Genomic DNA, 25727 nt, shown 5'->3' on the forward strand with positions numbered 1-25727 from the left:
TAAATCCAACATAAATCTATCCATAGTTCTGATGATTTGCCTCTGCAATGGTACAAAACCGTAGCCGTCTTCATTTTTTTTGAATTTTTGAACTTTAGGTGTTAAACCCAAAAAGAGGGATCCGTGGACCATAAGGAGTAAAAGCTTGCTGCTCTCCATTTGATCCGGTCAATCAACTGGATGCGGACTTAGGACTCTCCAATCCCTTAAAACATCAATTGCGTTTTCTCTGAATTGAGGAGACCTTGAAGACCTCGGTTAAAATTGGGCTGACGCACCATCGAACAATATTATATGGGAAGTGAAACTGTTACTCGAAGGATTTATGACTTCATGACCATATGTCTACGACATATCACTGGACTGATACAATTGTGTATTGGGAACATGAACACTCCGATTTGAAGATGGAAGCGTGATGGTAGACGGCTCTCGGCGGTTACTTTCGGTCATTTTCGTGGCTGTTGAGTGAGGTCTTTCTTTTTCATACTTTTCATCTCATTTCCCTCTTTCTCTCCTTCTCTCCCTCTTTCTGCTACTCTCTCCCTTTCCCTTTCTTTCTTCCTCTCTTCCCCCTCTCCCCCGCTTCTCTACCTCCCCTCTCTTCTCAGCCTCCTATGCCCCCAGCTTTCTCCCCTCCTTCTTTCCTCTCTCTCCTCCCTCCCTCTGTAACCTCTCGCCTTCCCTCCCTCTCCTCCCTCCCTCTGTCACCTCTCTCCTCCCTCTTTTCCCTCTCGCCTTCCCTCCCTTGTTCCTCTTTCAGCTCATTCTCCCCCCCCCCTCTCTCATTTCCTTTCTCTCTCCCCTTTAGTTCCTCTCTTTTTGTTCTTCTGTCCCCTCTTTCTCTGAACCATATAAATTATTTAAATAATAGCTGGTTATCAATTTATCTGATTCTCAGTCAAGGTTTAAAGCCGTTTAGTAGGTGAACTAGGAACAGAAGTAAAAAAATAAGCTTTCATTTTAGGTTCAAATGGAGAAGTTTTCCAAAAAAGTAGCTTCTCTATCTAGAGACATATTCTTTCTTTTTCTTTAGTGTTTTCCCGTTTTCCCTCCTCATCGTGATCGCATACGCCATTTTGTTTTATCAAAGGCCTGATCTGAATATAGTCGCGAGGCTTTTAAATCACTAAGCAGTTAGGATGGAGTCGTCCAATACCCAGCAGCGGGACTACTCGGACAAACTTATCTCTAATATTAGGGAATGGATCCAGCGGAACCGCAGGGCAGTAAATCACCGTTTTAAGTTATTCTTCACATAAGAAGACGACTTTTGTAAATAGTAACTGCACCAATTTTTATGAGAATTGTCCTCGATGCGGTAGTATGCCAGAGCACTCAGAGCACATGCTGTTCCATTGTCTCAGATTCGCGACTCAGACGAGGATCTTTTCTTTTATTCGTATACGGAGATGTAGCAATCTTAAAAAGACACTTCCTCTCCAGTTAAACTACGCAACAGTCAGAGCTAGAGCGGCGTATTCGCATCCACTGAAAAGCCCCAGCCCCGCGGGACCATAATTTAGTTAAGACTTGGTGGGGTGACTTTGAATTTATTTACTCGCTCCTTTCTGCTTTCCTTCTTCTCACTTCCTATAGCAGCTCGTTCTGCTCTTTTACGATTGTGGAGGAAACCGTGAACCAATTCTTCAACCTCGGCATCTCCGCACTTATATTTTCTCGGTTCACGTTTCTTCCCAGCGCTTCGTTCAGATTCCTTCTCTCCACCGAGCACCTTGGGCAGTGATACACCACATCCTATGCTATGCCACCGCATCCATGATAGTTCGGCGAATCATTCAAGCCAAAACAGGATTTGGGTAATGTGGTAGTTGTTTGTGTTGGGAATGAATCTATGCGTCTAGTGACTCTTCGTGGCTCGCCTCACCTGCGATACCAGAGATAATTCAACTTTTACTTTAAGGCACTCCTGTATTTTATGTGCCCCCCGATACGTCTTGCATGATAGAGCGCACTAATTTTATTCGCCAGAATGTTGGCTGGGATCATCCTCCCACCCACCAGTGCTGCTTCATTTGATATGGCTTTAAAAGTGCTGCAAATCCTCAGAACCATCAGTCGGTGAACCGAATTCATCTGCTTCCTTTTCTGAGAGTCTCTGAGAAGCGTTTCGATCCACCTAGATGACGTGTCAACGTTCAGCAAAATTTGTGGCAAGGCTGCGGTGATACTACCGCCTTTTTTTATCACGGGTATCACGGAGAACAGGGCAACCATGTGGTCACCTTAGAGAGTCTCATTCCGGTCCACTTAGTTGGGAATTTCCAACTTCTAGTAATCTCCTAACGCCTCAATGCAAGGGGTTTTGGGTCTTGTTGAAAGATGCTTCATCTCGTTCTAGGTTTCCCAGGTCTTAATTATCATGGCTGTTGGTAATTACTAAATTTTAAAGTAAGCCATTCTTCGAGCAGTTGCAGTTGCTATTCATTTTTCTCAGTGGGCTTAGTGTATCTGCATGGGCACAAAAAAAATTATAGTTAGGTTCAAAGGTGTCAATCAGGGCATCCTGGTTTGTAGATTGGCGAATAGCCATTGTATTGTCCGCTCACATTTAAGTACAACTCTGGAGAACTGTACGTTGCATATTACACATTTATATAGAGAATCAAGTGCTGTAGCTCAGTTCTTGTAATATTCGTAATGGTGGATGGATCCTAACCATCTCCTGAAGCTGCTCTTGGTCGATACATGACGTACCATTCCTTTGAAGTCTGCTAACAGGATTATATTGAATGTATTTTCACGACTTCGTTGCGCAAGGAAATTTTGTTTTTGGTTTTGCTGTAGACATCGCTCTCCTCCTTGGCATATTACTGTTGGAATATGGCTATCAGCTGCAACATCTTTTGATAGACTTTCATATGATAGCATAGCGAGTGTAAAACTGTACACAGCCATGGGAAAATTCGGTATCCCGAAGACCAATGTCCAAGCCCAAATAAAAGAAGCAGGATCACTCTCGAGACCATTCAATATCAAAAACGGTCTACGATAAGAGGATACCCTAACCTGGCCCTGGAAAAAGCTATCCGCGATGCAGAAGTTAATGTAAGAGGCTCCTCTCAAGTCTCCCTTCAAGTCCCCCAACTACTGGCCTACGCTGACGATATTAACATTATGGGAAGAACAACCCGAGAAGTACAGTTTATCATCATCCGGATCGAGCAGGCGGCGCAAGATCTACTAGTGCCCGCGTTGGAGAGAAGAATCGTCCAAAGAATTTTCGGGCTCCTACATGAGGATGGAAGATTGCTTAGCCTCTATAACGATCAAGTTTATGACCCATACCACGACCGTCTGATTGTAGATAAAGTCTAGTTCAACAGGTTCCTCTGAGCGGGTTACCTAATCCGTATGGGTGAGGATGATTTAGCCCGGAAAGTCTATAAGGGCAATAACGAGACGAGGCAGACCCTGTGTGAGATATAGCGATGGGGTAGCCCAGGACAGCAGACAGCTTTTAAAGATATCGAATTGGTGGTGTCTGGAATTCCTCACTAAAACAGACCTAGATCGAAGGAAGGGATCTTGGCTGTGCACATGCAGGTCTTTCATCCTTCGATCAGAACATTGACATCCTTACCTATAGTCGCGAGGTGCTGTTGGTATCTAGTTGGAAACAGAAGCTCCCTTACGCTGAACTCACAGTGTGCCATCTCCCCAGTTTAGGAATTCATTTCCGAAGAAGAACTGTGAATGTCTACGTTATAAGGAAAAATTTTGCAAGAGTACATAAAGCCCGATAACTAGCTAAAATTTTAAAATGAGAGGACCATCAGCAATATGATTGCCAAAATGAAAGCGTTAAACTTTAAAATTTTTCGTTTATGACACAGGTATTCGCAGTTGTCCTTCGTAAGTGAGTTCTTAAACTTGGGCGATAGGACACAGTGGGACTAGAATATAGGTGCCTCAGCTTCCAATTAGATCCCAGCAGTACCTTGCACTACTGGTATGGATGTCAAGAAGTACTTGCCATTACTATCCACTTCTACGTTCAGATGGAAGGGTCAACTGCTTGTATGTGGAGACCTAGCTAAGATTGGCTCACTCCTCCTTTATATGGTGCCATCCTAATTTTGATGGCAAAGGATAATCCTTTACTTAAGTTTTCTAGAAGATACACGTAGCTTATCTGTAAACTTTCAATACACATCCTGTCCTGCTTAGTATCACTGAGATTTATGTACACGAACACTATATCGGCGGGAAATTTAAATGTGGCTTTGCTGTGAAGTTTTGTCTCACAAATGCTTTCCTGTCGAAATTTGTCCTCGACAATTTTAAATTTAGACTCACCTTCTTCCAATTTCAGGCTCGAAAATCACCTGTCATCTTCAAGTTTGATGAACACCAAACGTACCTGCAACAACATCAAAGAAAGGACTCAGCCAGTTCGGAAGTTGCGGCCCTGCTTTGTATCTCAGGTCGAACCAGTCGAATATCCAGTGTTGGTAGTCAAGGGTCAGCTGTCAGTAGACTATCTGCCATTTCTGGTATTTCCCGATCACCTTCACCTCATAAGATGCTTCTAGAAACTTCGTTCTGTGGACCTAAACCTTTAGAGAATGTTGTCGATGGAAGTATAGTGAGTACAGTCGAACCTCCTACGGCAGAAGTGCTAGAACAAGTGCTTTTGTCCAGAAAACATGACCCTACGCAGGCGGTATTTGCTGAAGGTATCAAAATAGAAGGCTCTCCTAAACGAAATCTGGCCAATGGACAAACAGAGAGAAAACGACTAGATCAGAAAGATCAGCCAAAAACGACCAAGTCTACTACAAGCAGTAGGCCTGTAGGCAAAAAAGTTGGAATTCCAACAGTAGGAACTAGAAAAGATGGCAGTAAAAGAGTAGTGGGGGCATTGCCTAGTGGTGCAGAATATATTCGTATCAACCTTAAGCCAGACTACCTCTACGACGATAAAGGTGTAGCACCGAACGAACGAGTTGTAGAGATGTCAAAATCAGGGGGCCGAACAAATGAGCATAGAAAACCGGCAACATTGAGTATAGGGCGTGATGTTAACGCTATTGAACAGCGGTTGACTCCTAGTTCAAGTCCAAAACCATCTAGACACCAGACTTTAGCACGAGATACGGGTGGAAGTCGATCGCCATCTCCAGCCACGGTTACTGTGTCTCGAAAAAGTTCATTTTGTTCGCTGTTCAAACCAAAAGATTCACCCGACTCACCCCGCGATCAGTCGAGATCACGCAGTAAAAGTCGTGACCGATCAACACCGCAATCTCAGTCTGGGACTCCCAGCAAACAAAAATCAGTTCTAGCAATTTTTAAACCAAGGCGAAGTGTCAGCAAATCGAAATGTTCTTCCCCGATAGACCATGATTCGGCTACAGCTCCTCTTGATGGAATATCCCAAGTTGAATTTAAATTTAAATCCGAGCCTAGCAGTACTAAAACTGAAAGTAGATCTCGTCCACCCAGTCGTTTGCGATACTACGATACACCCCTGGATGGGAAAAGCATACATATTCCGCTACATACTCCGCCTGAAGAAAAACAGGATCGTAAGTTTCCTCCGACAAGCAATGAATCTAAAGAACCAGAACCTCCGCCTCCATCGGCATCTTCGTCAGGATCGTCACATCTAACAGCCGACCCAACTCCGCCAACTTCGGCAACATTACCGCAAGTAGTTTCAGAAACTTCCCTACCTCGCGAGCAGGAGGAAAAACCTCCTGCTCTTCCCATGAAGGCTCCTAAACTTGCACAACTAGAAAAGACTCAGCGAATTGTGAATTTAGATGCAATTCAATCGATTTTATCAGACGACAACAGTGATAGGGAGCGTACCTGGAGCATGGAGGTTCAGCGGCATAGCTCGCAGGAGAGTCAAGAAACAGCTAGTATTGGAAGTTCCAACAGTACGGTAACTCAGAGGCGGATATCAAAGACTAACCTTTCTGATGTGGCCGAGAACCCATCCATAGAAAACGGAATTCCACCAGAACCGAAAGAGCAACCAGTACCGAATGAATCAATGAACCACCAGAACATTCCTATAACCAAAGAGAAGAAAAGACTCCTATTTGCAACCAAGATTGGCTCTGGGAGCCAAGAACAAATTTTCAGTACGCAATTCAGTATATCTAAAACTGAGAGCTTATCCAGTCAACTCTCCGAACAGCAATCGATTCCAGGTAGTCCTAATGCGGAGAACAAACATCACAACCAGCTTCATAGAACAGATACAGTCATACGACGACCAGATGACACACAGGTCCCTGCGGTGCAACAACAAGCGGAGGAATCAAAACCAACTGGTACTACTGCTGCACCTGTGAAACGAAAACCTTCGGCAGAGGATGTAAATAAGCCAACAGTCGTAGGAGTTATAGAGAAGAAAGACTCTTCGGACGAATTTAAACGGAAATCCAAAACATCGGATGAGGAAGACAGGCGGCCAATGCCCGCTGCTGTAGTGATGCGAAAAAAAGATCATTCGGCTGAGTCGAAACGTAAATCAAAATCAGCATCTGAGGAAGATGACAGTACAAATCGACATTCTCGTTACATTGAGTCCTTTGATGTAAAGAAGGTACTTCCTGAGCTGAAAGCTCAATCCCGCAATAGTAGTGATAGTAGTATAAAGGAGCGTGATTCGCGCACCAGCAGTCGAGAGGACCAGGAATGCAATACCCCAATAGCAGCTCCGCAACTACCCCCCAAGGCACCAACCAGTAAAGAGCGTCAATCTATGATGTCCACAACTGACGATCTAGCTGAATCATCCGAGAGTGAACGCGACTCGGAAATGGATCCGAATCGGATCAAAAGGCATTTACCGCGCCATATTGGCGCTGTCGAGGACCACGAAAGCACCGGCCTTGTATCGCAAGACTCATTCGAAGATGAACTCCCATATGTGCCAACTACGCTTCCCGAGGAAAGAGCCTTTGGTGTATCGCTTATTCCTATGAAAGATCGAGCTAATATGGAAGTGAAAACATGTCCTGTCGATCGTCCCAGATCTACAACTCCACTGAACCCTGCTTGTCTTGAAGAGTACTGTGGAATTGCAGTTCCCGACGATAACGAACATGTTCCTATACGAGGAGAGAAGCTGCGGATTAGTCTACCCCGGAAGGATTCAATAAAAGATAAATCGCATCGCACCAAATCACCACGACGAGTTTCCAACTCCAGCGGGAAGACATGGTTTGAGTTCGCCGAACAAGGGATAGGACGAGTGGGGCCGACAACGATTACAACACCTACACAATCCACAACACCTAATCAGGCTGATGAAGAGCCTCCACCACCGCTGCCACCACGGAAGCCATCTATGTCTTCAGGACAATGGATTAACTTTGAAAATATCCCAGAAAAACGTAAGCCTCCTAAACGAATTACAGCTTTACCGAAAGACTCATCATTGGATTTTACGTCCCGGCCATCAGTACCGAATTCACAGCCTGTGCAGTACAACTATGTGAAGCCTGAGGAATGCCAGTGCGAGTGTCATGAAGTTGAGAGGGAAAGTCATAAGTCTATTGCGAATGTGGATTTGTTGCAACAGGGTGAGGACATGCAACCGCTACTTGAACCTGATTCACAGGAAGGAATTGAACCGAGGTAAGACAGCTTTGGAGTGATCGATGTTCAGGATTTTCTGAGTTACTAGTTTTCCTTTTTAGTGATTCTTCGGTGGAGTATAGCTACGAGAACGATGAGGAGCGACCGTTCCAAATGGATTTGTCACTAGGACCTCATGATAGCAGTTGTTCGAATTCACATGTAAGTTTTTCTGAGTAGGAAGCCTATCAAGATCCTTAAGAACCTTAAGAAGAGCAGAGAATGCCTGCCTTACTGGTAAGCTTAGAAGGATCTACCTTATGTTGTGGCGGTGCTAACAGCTATAGTCATGCCATATGAGGGAAGCGCCAAAGCGCTGTTGCAAGATGACGAATAATTACTGGCGAAGTCTTATCCCTTCTCTAGAACTGGAGGTATTTGCTGGCCGGTCAATTTTAAGCACGGGTAAAACAACCTTTATTTTGAAAACTCTTTTTCATGCTCCCGCATTATTTGTGCTTCTATATCGATATCGTAGGGAGTGGCCAACAAGACATTCCGCCAACTGAGCAACTGAACTTAGGCCGGGGCAAATAATGAAATGAGGAACTCCATTTGGTGTTAGACTTATGCCTTTTGTTTGCCTCGCTAAACTACATAAATTCCATTCCTGACCAAATCGTTGATTCTCCTGCAGCTTCTCTCGCCTTTAGAAGCGGGGTCGTTAAGTGAACCGAGTTATTATTATCCCGAGCTAGGCTGCCTTGTCCAAGTTTAACGCTTAACGAGAGAGAGAATAATCCACTGAACTCTCAGTAATGGATAACGAGCTGGCCAGAATCATTAAACTTAATTCGTCAATTGGTCAAACTTTAAATTTCGAATCGGCGTCACGATGAGACAGATGCCGTAGACAGAACAACGACCCTCACGGTCCTAGAAGACACCGGAGTACCAGATGCTTCCAAGAGGAATAGCAGTGGCGGAATCACGATAACCTAATGTAGAAGATCATCACAACATCTGTCTAGGAAAGTTGTCCGTGTAGAATTTGATCTGCGCGACATCGAAGTCCATGTGGTCTACCAGTAAAAAGCCAGCCATTTGGTATGGACTTGCCATCAGATGCTGCTGAAACTTGGCCGACTACTTGACCATCTACTGTAAAGTCTACTCTGAAGGAGGAAATGACACGGATTCAGGCACCCAAATGGGCAAATTTGAACTTCTGTCCGCAGGCGAACATATTTGTGAAGGACCTTGGCGCCCGTAGAGCAGCCAATTTTGTTGTCCCTTAAGAAGTGGGACATGAATTCCCTAGTGAGGCTTTTAACGGAACACTGCCCCGTAAACCACAACATGGAGAAAATCGGAGTGGTGGTCTTGGCCATATGCAGCCAATGCGACGAGGAAAAAGAGACGGCCCTGAACTTCGTATACAGCTGCTCGGCCTCAGACGGAGATACCTTGGTAAAGTTTTCTTCAACGAAGAGTCTACGCATTCTCTGTCTTTGGAGAATGTTCTCAGACTCGCGAAAGCCTGCGAACGCCGTTGACGAGGGGCCGATGAATAGGCGATCTCCGGGATAGTAAAATGGGCCTTGCAAAGATCTGAGCGTTTTTTTTATGGGTGGTTAAAAAGACGCTGGCGCGCCAGGTTGCAGTAGTGTGTGGGATTCTCACCCACTAAAACCACCGCCACTTCTCCGCCCATATCCTCGCGGGACCACTGTGAAGTATTACTCCACGAGGACGGCTCCAGTTTATACCAGCGCTACTAAGTCATGCGTCCGTCGCGCTTTCTAAGCTCGTTCCAGTTCCTTCAACCTCTCCTGTAACGCAGTTACAGTTCCGCTTATCGCACTCCAGTTTACTGGGGTCCGATAACTGCGTTGAGGTCATCGTTTACCCTCCTTCTTTCATTCGCGAATCTCGCACAGTGGAACATAGTATGCTCTGGGTTCTCGGGTGAAGCTGCGCATTCGGGACAGTCTGGATCCAATCTGGATCCAATCCAAAGAGACGCAAGTACTTCCTGTATCTACCGTATTCCGTAAGCAACTGCGTTACGTGGTGATTTAATTCTCCATGCTTGCACCCGGTCCATCTCTCAATACACGGGATCATTGTATGGGTCCAGTGACCCTTTTCGGAATTATCCCATCGTTGCTGCCATCTCCTGTACAGCTCCTTCCTAGTGGCTTTTAGGAAGCTCGCAGTCTCTTCGACCGGATTCACTCTCCTTTTCCGGTAGAGACAGTGTGCCTCACTCGCCAGAAGATCCAAGGGAATAATTCCCGCGATGACATACACTGCCTCACCTGATACAGTTCTATATGCACTGCACACCCTCAGCGTGATTGGCCGGTATGCCAAACTTCTCTGCTTCCCTGTGTTATCCAGTGCGGACGCCCAGACAGGAGCCGCGTATAGCAGGATGGATTTCACCACACCTGCGATAAGCAGCCGGCGGATGGATTTTGGCCCTCCAATGTTTGGCATCATCCTTGCTAGAGATGAACCAGTTCCTTGAAGCTGAACTTGGCATCGATTATTACCGCCAGGTATCTAATGATCGATTTTGAAACGACCTCGAGGTTACCAACGCTGATTTTTACAGTATTGTTTTTCCTGCGACTAGTAATAAGGACCGCCTCCGTCTTATCTTCCGCCAGGTCCAATTTCACCATTTGGAGCCATGCTTTGATAGCACGAATGGTTTCACTTGAATACAGTTCCACGTCCTGGTGGTCTTTCGCAACTACTACTACTACCAGGTCGTCTTTAAAACCAATCAATGTTGCCTCCCTTGGCACTCGAAAGTCGAGCACTCCGTCATAAATTACGTTCTACAACAGGGGCCGTAGTACTGAGCCTTGAGGAATACCTGCTGTCACAATATATTCCTTCGGTCCGTCCTTGTCTCGTACCAAAGAAGTCTCTCCGAAAGGTAACGCTTGTTTATCTGAGCTAAGTAACCAGGGACACCCAGTTTAGCCAGGGTGCCCTTAATCCAACCCTTGTTGACTGAATTCAACGATCGCTGCAATGGAATCAATCGTGAACCGCGCTCTACGAAACCCATACTGCCGTTTCGATAGACCACACACTAGCTCAACGAACGGAAGCAGCCTTTTGTATACCACCCGCCCCGACATCTTCCCCATAGTGACTAACCGACAAATGGGGCGATATGAAGAGGATGCGCCAGGTGGTTTTGGGGCTTCGGTAGCAGAACCAATCTCTGCCTCTTCCACTGAGCGGGAAACACTCCTTCAACCATGTATGATTCAAATGTACTTATGAACCATTCGGGCCTGATTTTAGCAGCCAACTTCATGGCTTTGTTCGGAATCCCGTCCAATCCCGGAGTCTTATTGTCTGCAATTCGTCTACAGATCTCCAGTAGTCCCTCCTCGGTCACCCCGGGGATTGTGAAGACGTTCTGTTGAACCATCGGATGAGGTCCACTTTCTTCTTGTTGTGGGAAAAGGATTGGAATTATTTTGAACAACAGTCGCCGGCACGTCACTTGGGGTGATTTTTGTCCACGAATCTTGTTCATTGCAACCTTTCAAACAGGGCGCCACGGCTTCGTATTTGTTTCAAGGCACAAATCCCTCCTTTTATTTTCCCGTGAAGCCTTTTTAAGGTTACTTCGAAGATCGCCGTATTCTTTCTCTTATTGCTGATGTGCTGGCTTCCCTCTGATCCTTTGACAAAGCCTACTCGCTCGCAGACACGATGCTTTCAACAGCGCTATTTCTTGGTTCCACCAGCAGTTTGGTTTTCTACTGTGATGGAACTTGCATTGCGGCATTGTAGAGTCGCAGACCTCATTTATCCGTTGACATACCTGGCTCACTTTTTCCTGCGCCGTTCCCTTCGGGGCGTAACCTCCTTGTAAATCGCCAGGAATGTCTTTTCCTCGAAAGCTCCAGTGGACCACCCGACTGTCACCTTCCCCGTTCCTGATGTCTAGAAAGATTATCATCAAGTTGCACTAGAAGGAGCATAGCAGCTGTAGATATGGACTTCGTTGACTTTCGCCCCTACAAAACCGGCTCCCGCGAATGCCTTTTTTTCTTGAATGGCTGACCGTCCACATACCCACATCGCCGCGTTTCCCGATGAGTCTTTCATCCACGTAGCACTAACGTAATTGCGGTACGGTTCACATATTACCGCCACGTCCATATTCGACTCTCGAATGGGTTGCGAGAGCAAGTCTTGAGTTGCCTGGCAATGGTTGAGGTTGGTTTGTGTCAGTCTCATTTAGCTGTACGATTCAACTCGCTCCTATATGCGGGGCGCCTGCCACCACCGGTCACGTGTCGGTCATCTACTCCCGTTCTCCCTCTGCACAACATGCATCGTGGATCTCCAGTGCAGTATTTGATAAGGTGGCCCTCTTCACAACATTTCCTGCACCTTCTTGACCTATCGTACTCGCTAGTACATGCTGCTGCAAAGTGACCGAAATAGAGGCGTCTGAAGCATCTCCTCATAGATATTTGCTCCCTAAGTGGGCACACGACCCAACCTATTTTTACCTTGCTCGAGGTAATCAGTTTAATCTCTGATTCCGTCGGCAAGCTAATAATAGCGGTCTGTATACCTCCATAAGCCCTCTTCATTCTTTTAATGGCACTGTCTTCTAGGTAGCTAAGGTTGAATTATTCCCTTAGCGCAACACATATATTCTCTGGTGATGTGACCTCATGTAGGTCCTTGCACTCAATCACTATTTGTTGCTTCCGAGCTTTCACGTCTGTTTACTCACCTAGCACCTTCTCCACCTGGCCGTGAAAGCTATCCACTATCTTCTCGCTAGATTTGTTTAGTTCCAGCAACAAATCCCCCTTTTGCGTACGCCTGATACGGCTCACCCTGCCACCCAGGTCTGTCAGTTCCGGATCGGCTTTGACTTTCCGAAGGATCTCGTAGTAGGACATATCTCCTTTCTTGGAAATAATGATTACTTCTGGACGAGTCTGCTTTTTCTCCTTTGTCCATTCTTCGGGTTTATGAGTTGAAGGCTGTTTCCTTTTGTCACAGTTGGACGCGTAATCGAGGAACTACCCAGAAATTTCGCAGCTTGTTGGACACCAAGGGATTCACTCATTCCACCCCCCTTCCTTTGCCCGCGTTCTTACCTATCTTACGTTAAGGCGGCGTTGAGGCGGTGTCTTTGCCCCATGAATCTTGGCCGTTTTTCTCCTCCACTGCCCTAATATAGGACAACTTAATATCTCATATCAGAGTCCTGATATTTTGGTGGATACTCGTTGTTGTAGTTTGCTGCCTTCCACGATTGCATTTTACAGCATTGATAGTAATGTCAGCCCGGGGATTCTCCAAGTCACTTTCCGAGTCCCTCGACGAATCTCGACCGCCCAAGTTTTGAGCTTTTTCGAAAGATCGAAAGACCTCTTGTAGCATTAGATGCCAAAGTAGCCAAGTTTCCCACTACTGAGACGCTGCGGTCCCTGGATATCGACCGCCGGTAGTCCGCTTACCCACTCCCAAAAACCGCCGGTATTGGGTTTCCAAGGCACTGCACCGTAAAAAACTACCCTTCTCGTCCTCCATATTTGGTTTGATTTCCGGGTGTCCTTTTCATAGCCAATTTTTATCTACGGGTGAGGGCTTACTTTCCACCTACCCGGCCTGCGCACAGGCATGCCGATGCACGCATGATGATGAATCCAATTTCTGAAAACTCCATCGCTTCTTGGATGGCTTGATTTCCACACATCCATATTGCCCCTTGCCAGTTACATCTGAAGCCCAGGCAACACTCTTGTTGTTGCGATAAGGTTCACTCATTATGGTCGCTTTCTCTTCTTGCGAAGGGTCAGCCTTGCTTTCCCTGAACATATGACACTCTCCTCCACACCGGTGCTTTTCGGCGCTATGCGGTCAATTTCAACACATCTAAAGCGGTGCTTGAGGTACACCTGCTCTCAGAGTCGACAAGTGACCCAACCTATTTTTACTTATCGCTACTTAAGCTGGTATGTAAGCTTATAGTTGCCGTTTGCGTGTGTCCATATGCCTTCCTCAGTCCTCAGGCTGTGGAATTTTCCAAACTGAGTGGCCCAAACTGTTTTTCTAGGGCTTCGCGGATCATCATCACTGTCTTTATATTGCATTCCAATTGCCTGCTTTTTGGCAGCCCGCGAAGCATCTTTCTGTGCTTTTGGAACAGACGTTGTCGGAAGTGATGTACTCCTTTTAAATGCCTCTTGTAGTATTCGATGCAATAGTGACCCAGTAATCCACCACCAAGGCACTGCAGTGAAGGGATGTTGACCGCCTTTTTGCCAACTCCCAAAAAACCGACGGTACTGGGGGTTCGAACTTTCGAATTTTTCTCTCCTTTCTTCCTCCATATTTATTTCTTGTTCTGGGTGTCTTTCTTATGCCGTTTTTGGTCCACCGGCGGGTGTTTTTCTCCCACCTACCCGACCTGCTCATAATCATGTTCATGCACGTTCACCTTCAAATGCGTACGAATGCATATTCATACACATTAACCGAGTATCCCCTTATCCATTCGAAGGGATGCGCCTGATGGGAGATCTAAAAACTCCGCACAGGTCCGGCTGCCTGTCACAGTAGAATTCCCGAAAGATTCATTTATTATTGTTATTATATTAGGCTACCTGTTGAAACCATGAAGATTGATCTTTAATTATTTTCACAGGATCCTGACTCACCGGAAAGCAGTAGGCCAATACTTGACGATAATACACCAACACGATCCAGTAGTAGCAGCGGCAGGAAAAAGAGATCAATGGACTATCAAAATCCATAGTGTACACAATAATGTTAGCAACAGCGGGTATTCAATTCAGCAATAACACGAAGGAAGAGGTACATACCAAAATGAGTTTAGTATCGTTGCCAATCCTGAATTGTTAGACTTTCTTTTAGTTCATCTTATCCTTCAGTTTTAGCCTGAATCAACACTTGTAGTAGTTACAAGCTCAACTGAAGCAACCACAAAATAGGCAATAAATATAAAGTGTTGTGAGTAATACTACAAAATTAAGATTGCTCAGTAGAAGGTTGGGAGAACTGATTTTCCAGCAATAAACAAAGATGATGCAAGGTCCTCTGTGTCAAAATTAAATTGAAGAACCTCAGAATTGGAATTTTCTTCCCAATTTTGGTGACAGTTCAGTGAAATGAACCCTTGAATTAATACAGCCAAGCAATTAGCACTGATGAAGGATCCAGTTCGCAGTTTGAGATCCTGATAATGTTTCGAGTCCCATTGAACGTCAGTGGCAAATTCGTGAGTCCAGATAATTTGGTTAGATTTCGCCCGTTGGTTTTACTAGCCTCTATTTTTCGTCTGGCTGTTGGATCTAGCGATATTGTTCGCTTTGCTTATGCTTGATGTCTCATAACAGATTTTGGAACTCCAGGACGTCTGATGGTCATAAGGGGTTTTTTGACAATCCGAAACTATTTCGCAAGCCGTAAAAATATTTTTCGGGGGTCGTTTGGACTTTTGATCACATTCGAATTTAAGTTATATTCTTCGTAAAACTCCAAATTTATAGATAGGTCTGGCTTTGATGGATGACAACTAACCCTAAATATCTTGGTCGAAGGCGAACGCTTGGTCCTTATCACTATATTAGCTTTCATCGAACTGTTTGATCCTGGGTCTGCTATCTCTTTAGTTGCCTAGAGAGGTGCACTTTATTCTCAAGAAATTCATTGAAACTTGTCCAACCCGATTTCCTAGGATTGTGTCTTAGTATTACAGACTGTTCACCTACAATTATCAGCCTGAATTCTAGGTATCGGTGATCTAAAGTGAGGCTTCGTCTAGCAACTGCCGGTCTCTAATCAACTCGAACACATTTGAAGTGCAGATTGTTAGGTTCATCACTTTACTTCTTTTTGGCTCTATGGACCAAGTTGCGCGTCCTACTTTTGCAGTAATGAAGCCAGCAGAAGTGGTGAAACCATGGTATTTTCTCCCCTGACATTAATTTGGCTTTATAAGGTAACCGTTACTAGGCCCTGGAATTTGTCTCAGTATAGTTGCTTCTAACTGTTTTCACATCAGGACACAAGTTCTCGGTCTTATAGATCTTTCATCGTAAAAGATCCAATACCATAGATTTGATTGAATTGAGCCCATGGCTCTTGCATCAGAAAAATAAAACGGTAGTTCTGCAGTTTCTTCAGCCTTGGTGCCAGCAGATAGGAGGTTTTGACATTCTGCAGGTTAATTTGACCAGCCTTTATGTTTTTCGAGATAAACCCAATAGAGAACATTTGGCAGAGTATGCTTTGGCGATACATTCCCTCACCTTTGATTTCTCTGAGAATTGCCACATTTCGAGGCGCACCAGTGTCCACGTACTCATCCATCCACTACGCAGAGCATTCTTCTATTTTTCACTTAACTCCTTCTTTGGTTTGCGGGTCCGATTTGCGCAGATCCTGGCTGCTCCTGGCATCAAGCCAGTTCCGTTCACGTCTCTGGCTTGACTTTCTTCAGTTTGTCCTGTAAAAGATGTATTTTTTTAAGGCCGCTTAATGTCGGACCGGACCAAATGAGGAGCAACTTACTTCCTCTTTTTTTTGGTCCATGGACCCTCCGTTTAGGACTTAGCACCTTTCGAAAATATTGGGCGAAGACGGCTTTACTGTTTTTTACCAGGGCAGAGGCAAATCGTCAGACGCTGCCTCGCCACTGATGTAGGAAAAGTTACTGACAGTTCAAGCCTCCATACGGAAGTTCCGCTACTCTATGAACTCTGCGCGCATTTCCATTGTAGAAAAGCGCCTCGAACATGCTGCGGTTTGATCGATTGGTATGAATCGAAGACCTTATTGTTCGTCGCTTTCAGCTCTCCACATTTGTAGATTTGATATAAATTTTACCCTCCAGTGTCCGAAATCAGTATCCGGGTTTTATTTACCCAGCATGCCGACAATGTCCCCTGCCTTTCATCGAGGGCTTGGTATACAACATCCGACATTTTTTGCGCAGCGCGGTATTCACTGGGATTACTTGATGGAACCACTTTAAGGCGGTCTCATCAGTGCACTCCAATCGGAGGAGCCCATTACTAAATTTTGTCTTCGCTCCAGGATTCTTCATTTCTTTCCACAGACATGCCCGGAGGATGGCGAATTGTCTCTCTCGCATTTTGCTATCCTTGAAGGACACTCTCATGGTAGCGATTAGAAATAAGGCTGCAGTTTGCGCATACATTCTCTTCTTTTTCGCTTTCCTGTCTGTATTCTTTTAGGAGAGACCAGCTTCGTTGAGTTCTTTCTCGCTGATTCTATCATCTCCCGGCACATCCCCTAGTGCGGAGCATAATAAAGCGTTGGTTTTACGCTTCTTGCACACGTTACTGTTGGCTGAAGAGTTTACTGCGTCCAGTGTGGGCCTTACTGGAGTTACCAGTTTGTCCTCACCTTCCGCCGAAGATTCCGTTCCCTTACCCCTGGGCATTACTGCTCTATATGTTGCACCCACGTCCATGTCCTCATTTCCAAGGTACTCCACCTTCTTCTGAAGTGCTTTCCTCCACCGTCAGCTGGGAGCCTACCCTCATGGCTCCTTTTTCACATGCAGGCGTGAAATCAGTAGCGTCTGCGGTGAAGAAGAAGGCTCTAAGAGGGAGGATTTAGTTTGTACTTTCCCCTTTTTAGTGGCTGGAGTTTTCTAATGCCAAGCCTTCCTCTTCCGCTTACGGGTAGATTTCGACAGTAGAACCGCGGACGGACCGGTCGTAGTTGGATTTTCAGTTTTTCTAAGGAGGTGAGTTTCATACTTTCCTTTCCGTAGGCGTTAAATGCAAGCTTTGAAATGAAAACATGCCTTCCACAGATTTCTCTGCAAGGGTAGATGAATTTGGTGAGGCCTGTAAAGTCCACTCTTCGGCCAGGACCTTATCGTTCAAAATTGCTGGTGGGTTCGAAGTTTGTGATATCTTACCATTTGGAAAACTTCCGTATTCATGTTTTCCATATCCTTAGTGCAGTAGTAAATCACTACAGGTTCTTCCCCCACGACAATGTGGTCTCCGAGGGGGAACTTAGCCGAGATAGACTACTTAGTCAAATATCTAAACTGAAGATAAATTACTTTCTCTACCTATAAACGGTGAACGACGAAGATCCTATAATACCATGCCGAAAGTTTTTGCTGAAGATTCACATATTGTCTGAGAAGTCTTTCGACAGGAACGAAAATGACATACATAGTAATATTTGCTGAAATATTCGACTATGGTGATGAAAATTGTAACCAAAATATTCTCAGGTACAGAAGCACCTCTAAGCATATACCGGTTCTGTTTAAGAGTGTAGCCATAACCTTCAAATGAATTTTAACACTGAAAAGACAAAACTTTCGAGAGTTCATTTGCCTCGGCAATAGTTCATAAATCCGTCCTCTGTGGTTCTGAGTGTTGACCGACTATAAAAGACAATGGACGCCGTCTCGCGGTAATGGGAGCGAAGAAGTTGCGTTGAACTAGTTTCATAATACCCCATGATCATATCCGAAATGAGGATATCCGCGATCGATATGGGGTTGCACCGAAACTGGAAAAATTACGAGGTAAGCGTCTGGTATGATCACGTAATTTGCACGTGCACAGAATTACGATGGAAAACGACCAAAAGGCCGGCGGAAGCAATGGTGGCTTGATGCGCTGGGGGGTGATTTGAAAGCCCGCGAGTGTATCCAGTTCAGGCCTTTGGTGCTCCACGCTTAAGTAACAACCTCATCTTCTCTGACAATCAGGTGAGAGCAAACACTTAAGCAAACCATAACAAAGTTTTGTGCAACATCTAAATGGGTAAATGGATGGAGCAATGACCGCAACTATCAGTTACAATGGATATGAATCATTCACAAAAAACAAGTGTTTGTGGAACATTATCATTGGTTCAGCCACCTTTCCGCACTTTTTTACCTCCTCCTTCACTTCTTTGTTCGCGGGGGGCCAGTCCCAAAAAAGTCGACGATCATTGAAGACTAGCAATAGAACAGAAAAATGTTGAATACTTGGCAAAGCAGCGACCTCAAAGAACACGGGCACGCTCACCGAATAGGAAGAAGTCAGATCACAGTTGCTGAACTGACTGCGTTATGAGTTCTCTCATTATGAAAAGGGGACAATCCTCGACGTTTTCCGCGTTATTGACATCAACCCGTACGGGATGCCTAGGGAACACTGCCCGTACAATGCGCTCGATCTGGTCGGTGCTTCGTATGCAGGGCCTCCGCAGAGCCCCGATTTCCGGGTGGCAAGCTTATAGCGAAGCCCCCCGGGTCCTCATCCACCTTGTTGATAAGGTTTTGCCAGCCGCGAGCTTTGTTTTAATTTATAGCACTACGGAGCCTTCTTTTTTGCTGATCTATACTGTGCCTTTATAGCGTCTGCTTCCTCGTTGGTGTGCAAACGTTGTGCCAAACGGCGGGGTTTTATTCAGTAGCTCGGCAATTTCTGCCGTTCACCAGTACATAGAAGGCTTGTCGCGGCTGGGAGCCCTCCGGGGTGTGGGAGCCTTATATGCCGTTGTCATCTGCGACTCCCACTCCCCGGAGCGTTCTTTAGCGCGGCTCTGCTTGCTCCAAGAGCTTCGACGAATTTCCCGATATTCTTGCCGCGATATTTCACAGGCAGGGGGACCGTCGCGTTGTTGCTCGCCGGCAAGTAGCATCAACCACTTCGAACGCGATGTACTGGTGATCACTTGCCGAGAAGTCTCCAGGACTCGCCACCCGTCCACTGATGATGCCAGAAATTCCGACGCAAAAGTGATGTCAGGAATGCTTCCTTCGCAGTTTGGGCGCCGAAACGTTGGCGCGGATCCGGTGTTCAAAGCTATGAGCCCGGTTCTCGCTGCCAATTCCCAAATCCGTTTCCCTCTGGAGTTTGATTGATGCATGTCCTATTCAAGACCTCTGGCATTAAAATCACCGCCAACCAGGATTCGTCCCTCCGTGCTCGAAATGGCGCCCTCCAGAGCATCAAGCCGGTATCGAAAGTCCGGCATTGTCTCGTTCGAAGTCAGGTAAACGCTAAAAAATATTAGCCTCAAACAACGGATCCAGACAAACCCATTCCCTCGGCCTTCGGCAAGAACACGCAGTTGAACGTCGTCCCGAACCCAGATGGCAGCGGTGCCCGATAAGTCGAGATGCCATGAGGCCGGGTCATTGTTTCGGTATTCGGTACTCACCAATTAGCACTAGATCAGCATTTACTTCGCAGCGAACTGTGCTAGCAACTGGTGAGCGGTTGCACTCCGGTGCATGTTAATTTTTAAAATGCGGATCATGCCATTCGCACTCTAGTCCTTTCCAATTCCGCCCTGAAGATTGGACACCATCTCGAGCCCGTAGTGTGTGTGACGCTCTCACTATGAGCTATGACGCTCAAACCCTGCAGAGAATATAACTTTTACTTTTATTGCAGGTGTTCGCTTGATTACCTACTTGGCTGCATATCCGGCATGGTGTCCTCCTGTCCGGTTCCTCGGAAGTTGCTGACGTGTGTCTATAGTCCAGACACATGTAGTACTTGGTGGGGACTATCCGCATTCGCACCATGCATACTACCCATTCAATTTTGATTCTCCGGCTGTTAAGGAGTTTCCTCGCATATTGCTCGGGGACTTCCACCACGGCGAGTTTTTGGCCTCGAGCATTTAAAGAGGGGTACCTATCTGGGCATTGGTTACCTCAGGACATTCACGCTTTATCGCCTCTTTCACTTCAATTTTTTCTGTGAGGCAACCGGATTTCTAGAGAGCACATGGGCTGTAGGATAGAATCAAGAGCCTTCTCCCACAATAACCCCTTGGCCGCTTCGCAGAACGTATTCTTGCTAGTCGTCTTTGGGCCCAGTTCGGCGAGAACTCCGCCATTCCGTGTTTTCCATATGCTCCGTTGTTTTCGGGTTTTATCCTGTTGCGGATTTCGTTAAGGACTTCCGCAAAAGTCTTGCCTTCCATCGGCTTAATGAGTAGAGCCGACGGTCTAGTCTTCGTTTCCTCGTCTCTACTGGCTTTTGGTTTGCAGCCTCTTTGTCTTTGGACAGACGGATCTCTGACGGCGTAGTGAGATGTTTCTTTTTTTCCTTTTTTGCCTTCTTTTCATGAGGCCTGGAAACTACTTCAATAAAGTCTCCTTCAGGTACGTCGATCTCATTTCGCTTGTTCCCCAGTTCGCTTTGCAGTGGGCTATCTGTGGTTCGTTTGGCGCAAGCAGCGTTCTTTGCGGGGAGTGCGGCAGTTTCTGCTTTCCAATCGTCTTCCGTTGCTCTCCACGTTCGCCTATAGAAGGAGATGCGGGCCAATAATTCCTCCAGTTCCATTTTGACGCTTTTGCTGACATTCCTCTGGAGGAACCACCGCTGCGCATTTCCTGATGAGCCTTTCCTCTTTGACTCTAGCTAGGACGGTCGACTGCACTTCCACTCGGTTTGTGTCCGAATCCATCTGCTCAAGTCTAGCGATTCTGACTAGGGTTTTTTCGGAACAGGGGCACTACAAGGTATTGGAGTTGCCATCTCCGCACGGTCAGTCGCGCCACTGGATAAGGCTTTCTCTTTATTTGAGCGCCCCGGTGTCACATCGGGTATGTCAGCCCTCGCTGCCTCTTTCGCTGATCACTGCGGTGAACGACGCATTTTTGTGCTGTATCCAAACGCAATCAGCTTTTCCTCCTTCCCTGTTATTTCGTAGATTTTTTTATTTGTTTATGTGTATTCTCTATGGAAAACTCACCAGTGCGTCGTCTGCAAGAGAGCGGGCCACAATAGTCAGGAATGGGTGTACTCTCGGGGATACAGCCCCTACCCCAGTTCCCTGAGGCCTGACCTATACTTAGCTGATCCCGGAATCCACGGACGAATCAGCGCTCGCTTGGGGCAACGCGGTGTACTAACACCTGTTCAATACACACTACCCGCCCAGGGTCCCGAAGAGGCTAGCTCCTGATACACTTCACAACTACCTCTTTGGCAGAGCTAGGCTCACATCAACCCGTCGACGTTGACAGAGAGCTGCCGACGACAGCGTGTACCGGTCATTCGGGGTTCGCTTTTCACCGAGAAGCTTTCTCGAGGCTACTACCTAGGACGCAGGTATACTGCCATCTAGGGGGTCAGAACTACTTACCCGGGCACTTCGGGGACGTCACACCCCGTATCGTAAGCGACCCGTTAAAGGTCGCTGACGATCCCTGAGGGTACACACCCCTTGGAATATGTTCTTTCGACATTTTGATTTTCAATGTACTATCAGAGATACTATACACTCCTATAGTAGCTTCTTGGCATACATCGCTGGAAGATAAGGATAGAGCGATTCAGACTCGTGTTTACCACCGAGAAGAGCGTTTTTGAGAAGAATGGCTCAAATTCAGTACAAAAGATCTTGTCAGCAATAAATAAACTTAAATATATCAAAAAATATCCCTTCAGCAATACTAAATAGTAACTGTGGCTGCGTTGGATTGAACAAATAATCCTAGAGTAATCTATGAGCTTTTCTGTCTCCTACTACGAATCCTATCCATATCCATCTCAATAATTTAGCAATCTAATCTTATTTCCAAATTTAGAAATCTATGGCAATGTGAACGAGCTTAGAAAATATCTAGTATGGCAAAAAAAAATGCGTATGGCTTATGGTAAATAATAAGTAAAACCAAACATCAACTAATATAAATAGAAAACACGTTGAAAATCAATAAATGTGAATTGAAAATGTCGCTAATATAAAGTGTTTTTAATTGAAGTAAATGAATAGATATATGTATTTAAACTACTGCCATTCAATACTAACATTACAGTACCATAAAGTTCTAGCTAGTTCAATTTACTGTGTATCTATTTCGTATTTTTATATTACATATAAAATGAATCTCATCAAGTGCGTGAACCCCCTACTTACAATAATACTATCAACTTACATCTTACGTGTCACACGAAAGGCAACTTTCAGCAATTTTTAGGTTTTCGTATTAAAATCTTATCAGGCCGCCATTCAAAAAAGAAGAAACTAAAACAGCATATAATCAAAAAAGATACAAGAAAACAGGCTACGTTTAGGTTAGTTCAGTTTAAATTGAGACTAAAGCATAATCGCAATTAAACAATAAATGAAGGGTATTGTGTTTAGTACTTACAACTTAGATATCAATACAATAAATTAGGTCATATTTTCTCTGGAATGGAAAATTTTCCTTTAAAGATAAAAGGCGGTATCTTATCTTTTATATTTTATGAATACGTCGATGACTCACTGAACTATACATTATAAAAACTATAAAATGAATCCGCTCGTTACAAGTATTAAACAAAACAATTTGCATAACATTTATACATTTTAAATATACACAAACATTTCAAATATACACAAAATATAAATTTGAATTCGGAATTCGGAAGATAATATCACCGAATTTATCTAAAGTTACTTCTGCTAATTTCATATTATATTAGTAAAAGGGACAAGTGCGAATACATTTTTTAACAGAAAAACTTGTAAAAATAACAAATGTGTAACGAAATATTGTAAAAGCATTGTTAAAATGAAATTAGGAAGAAAAAGGATTATAAAAAGATTACTTACCCTCAAACTGTGCTTAACTATTTTTAAGTTTCTATTAAACCAAAAAATAACTTTTATGTTTTATATTACTTTACTGTTTTCGATAGAAATAGAATTATAATTTATTTTAGTTTTTCTTTATCAATTTTATTTCTCTTTTCCTTTTTTTTATTTACTTTATCTTTTAATTTTTATTTTTTTATTTAAAAAAAAAATTACTTCTTAGTTCTTTTGTCGATAAATTTGAAAGTTATTTCCTTTAGATTTCGAAAGAATAGGAAATACTTAGGTTATAGTTTCTACTTAACAAACTAAACTAAATAAATCCACTTCTTTGCATTCATTTATTTTATTGTAAATTCATTTATTTAACAAAATATGCCATGATATGTGATGATTACTCTATGCTGTAAAACTATAACTACATAAACTTGAAATATAAATCACAAATTTGCCAGATTCGATATATTGCGTGTACTAAAATCAAAACAAAAAAAGAGAAAACTCATTTCAAGCTGAAAATTTTAAAAATATATACTAAATGTAAGTGAATCGATCGAGGAGGAAAGATGAAATAATATAAAAATATTGAAATTGTAGTTAATTCTCTTAAAAAGAAGAAGAAAAAGTCTATATTCTATAAGCAAATGAAACAACCTTGAACACAATCATACTATATATGTATATTTTCAAGTTAAATATAAAATAATACGAAAAAAAGAAACAAATATATTATTATTATTATTATTGAATTAGAACTACTAATTACTAAGGAAATTGACAATGTAATAAAAAACGTAAAACAAATGATGATTAATAAAGAAAAGTGAAGCAAGAAAAGTATTAGAAACCATAAGAAATACCAAAACAAATATTAAAAGAAATGTAAACTTGACGCTTTAATAAAAAGCATTATTAGTATTCATTCTGATGAAAGATGAGAAAGATGCAAAAATGTTAAAAATAAAGAATTGTAATTCATATTTCAAAGAAAAAAAATATATATATGAAATTTCCAATAAATATCTATTTGTTTCGAGCATTGAAACTTTTGGAGGGGAGAGCTACAGGTCAGGGGGTCGAAATGGTATTCAAAAGTGGGAAAATTTTAAATTTTTATAAGTGAAAAATTTCGAGGAGAAGGAGATATTATTTGGAGAAAACGGAGTTGGAAACAAGGGCAGAAATGATGGGTTGAAAAAATTAGAATAATTGGAAGATCATATGAAAATCTATCTGGGGGTGATCCATATTAATCCCCTAACCACCGGGTCAGCAACTGCCGACTATTGGAAGGTCATATCCACCCGCAAGTGCTGTTGCATCAAACTATTGGCCAGCCTGTACTTGTACGGTAAGAAGAAATAAACGGATCGAATGCGAGGGTAGAGTTGATAATCTATAAATCCGGATACTGCCGTGGAAACTTAGTAAAACCAGGGTACCTTTACCTTTAGTGAAAAGTGCGACTTTGCGCACCTCGCAGCAGGGATGATGAGAAAAAGCGTGGATAATAAGAAGGGCTGGTATAGGAAAAGCTAGTTGCTCAGACCCCTCTTTATGTAATTTTCCGCAGCGTTTTTCTACTCTCAAATGTTTGACGAGCTTTGTCTTTCTGCATGTAGGACAGTTGGTGGCATCAGTAGCCAAAGTTATGCCCTCGTCGACTCCTTTGTCCGTTAGATTTAGTAAGACTGTGAAGGTTCAGCTTTGGTGCTAATTCTGACCTGAACTTATCCCAGTTAGTGTAGGCGAAGGATCTAATTTTATTGGGTACTCGCTTTTGCAGCTGAGAGGAGAAGGGAAGTTTGAACTGAACTGCTAAATGGTCGGACATGCCCGGTAAGGTTATGCACGTTAACGTCTGTAATGTGGGTTTAGTCTTTGTAGACATCACGAAATAGTCAAGTATGGATTGATTTTCAGGTCTTGTGGGTGTATCAGCCAAAACTATTTCAAGCTGGTTCAATGAGTCTTGATCCATTTTTTAAGGGTTACCCCATTTCGATCTTTTTCCAAATTGCTCTAAGAGGTGTGCCTCGAGTTGAAGGCGCCACCAAAATTTAAGTACTTGGATTTTAACTGAAAATTTCTAAATCTTGGCCCAGTTGCCCAGGCAGTGAGTTTCATTTGACATAGACCGCAGCTATTGAAATGCGTCTATTGTAGGTGGTTTTTACTAAAGCCGCTGCCTCGGAATAGGTTTGCAGATTTCCGATGGCAACTTCCTCAAATTCATAGTCCTTTCTGACTAACATGGCGGTACCCTAGTTGATGCCGTTCCGGATGATAAAGTATTATATCCAGTAAAATATAAATTACGCATGTCTTTTGTGTGTGTGTGTTTGGGGTGGGGAGAGGCAAAGCCTGTGAGCACTCAGAACTAAGTGGTTCATTGTACCCGATTCCCCCGTCCAGCGAAATATCCCGGATTCATTTATGTATCGCAAGATTTCCGTTACTGAATGTCATGCTACCCGCTGCAGTACCAAAAATCTTATGTCTGGTGCGTCCATAGGCGGGGCACTCGCATAGAAAATGTTCCTTGGGTT

The 25727-nt window shown here is 44.0% G+C and overlaps 1 protein-coding gene across 11 annotated transcripts in view; it reads left to right on the forward strand.

Moving 5' to 3' along the window:
* Window positions 1-15026, forward strand: part of LOC119655928 (serine/arginine repetitive matrix protein 2) — a 69155-nt gene extending 54129 nt beyond the window's left edge. For 10 of the 11 annotated variants that reach the window (XM_038062102.1, XM_038062105.1, XM_038062101.1 and 7 more), the window contains 3 exons: window positions 4337-7620; window positions 7683-7782; window positions 14270-15026. In XM_038062102.1, coding sequence (XP_037918030.1) covers window positions 4337-7620; window positions 7683-7782; window positions 14270-14380 — 3495 coding nt within the window. In that variant the 3' untranslated portion in view covers window positions 14381-15026. The remainder of the gene's footprint in view (window positions 1-4336; window positions 7621-7682; window positions 7783-14269) is intronic. The other variant, XM_038062108.1, reaches the window with a different exon arrangement.
* The last annotated feature ends 10701 nt before the right edge of the window (window positions 15027-25727 follow it).

The sequence above is a fragment of the Hermetia illucens genome, chromosome 4 (genome assembly GCF_905115235.1).
Source record: "Hermetia illucens chromosome 4, iHerIll2.2.curated.20191125, whole genome shotgun sequence".
Lineage (NCBI taxonomy): Eukaryota > Metazoa > Arthropoda > Insecta > Diptera > Stratiomyidae > Hermetia > Hermetia illucens.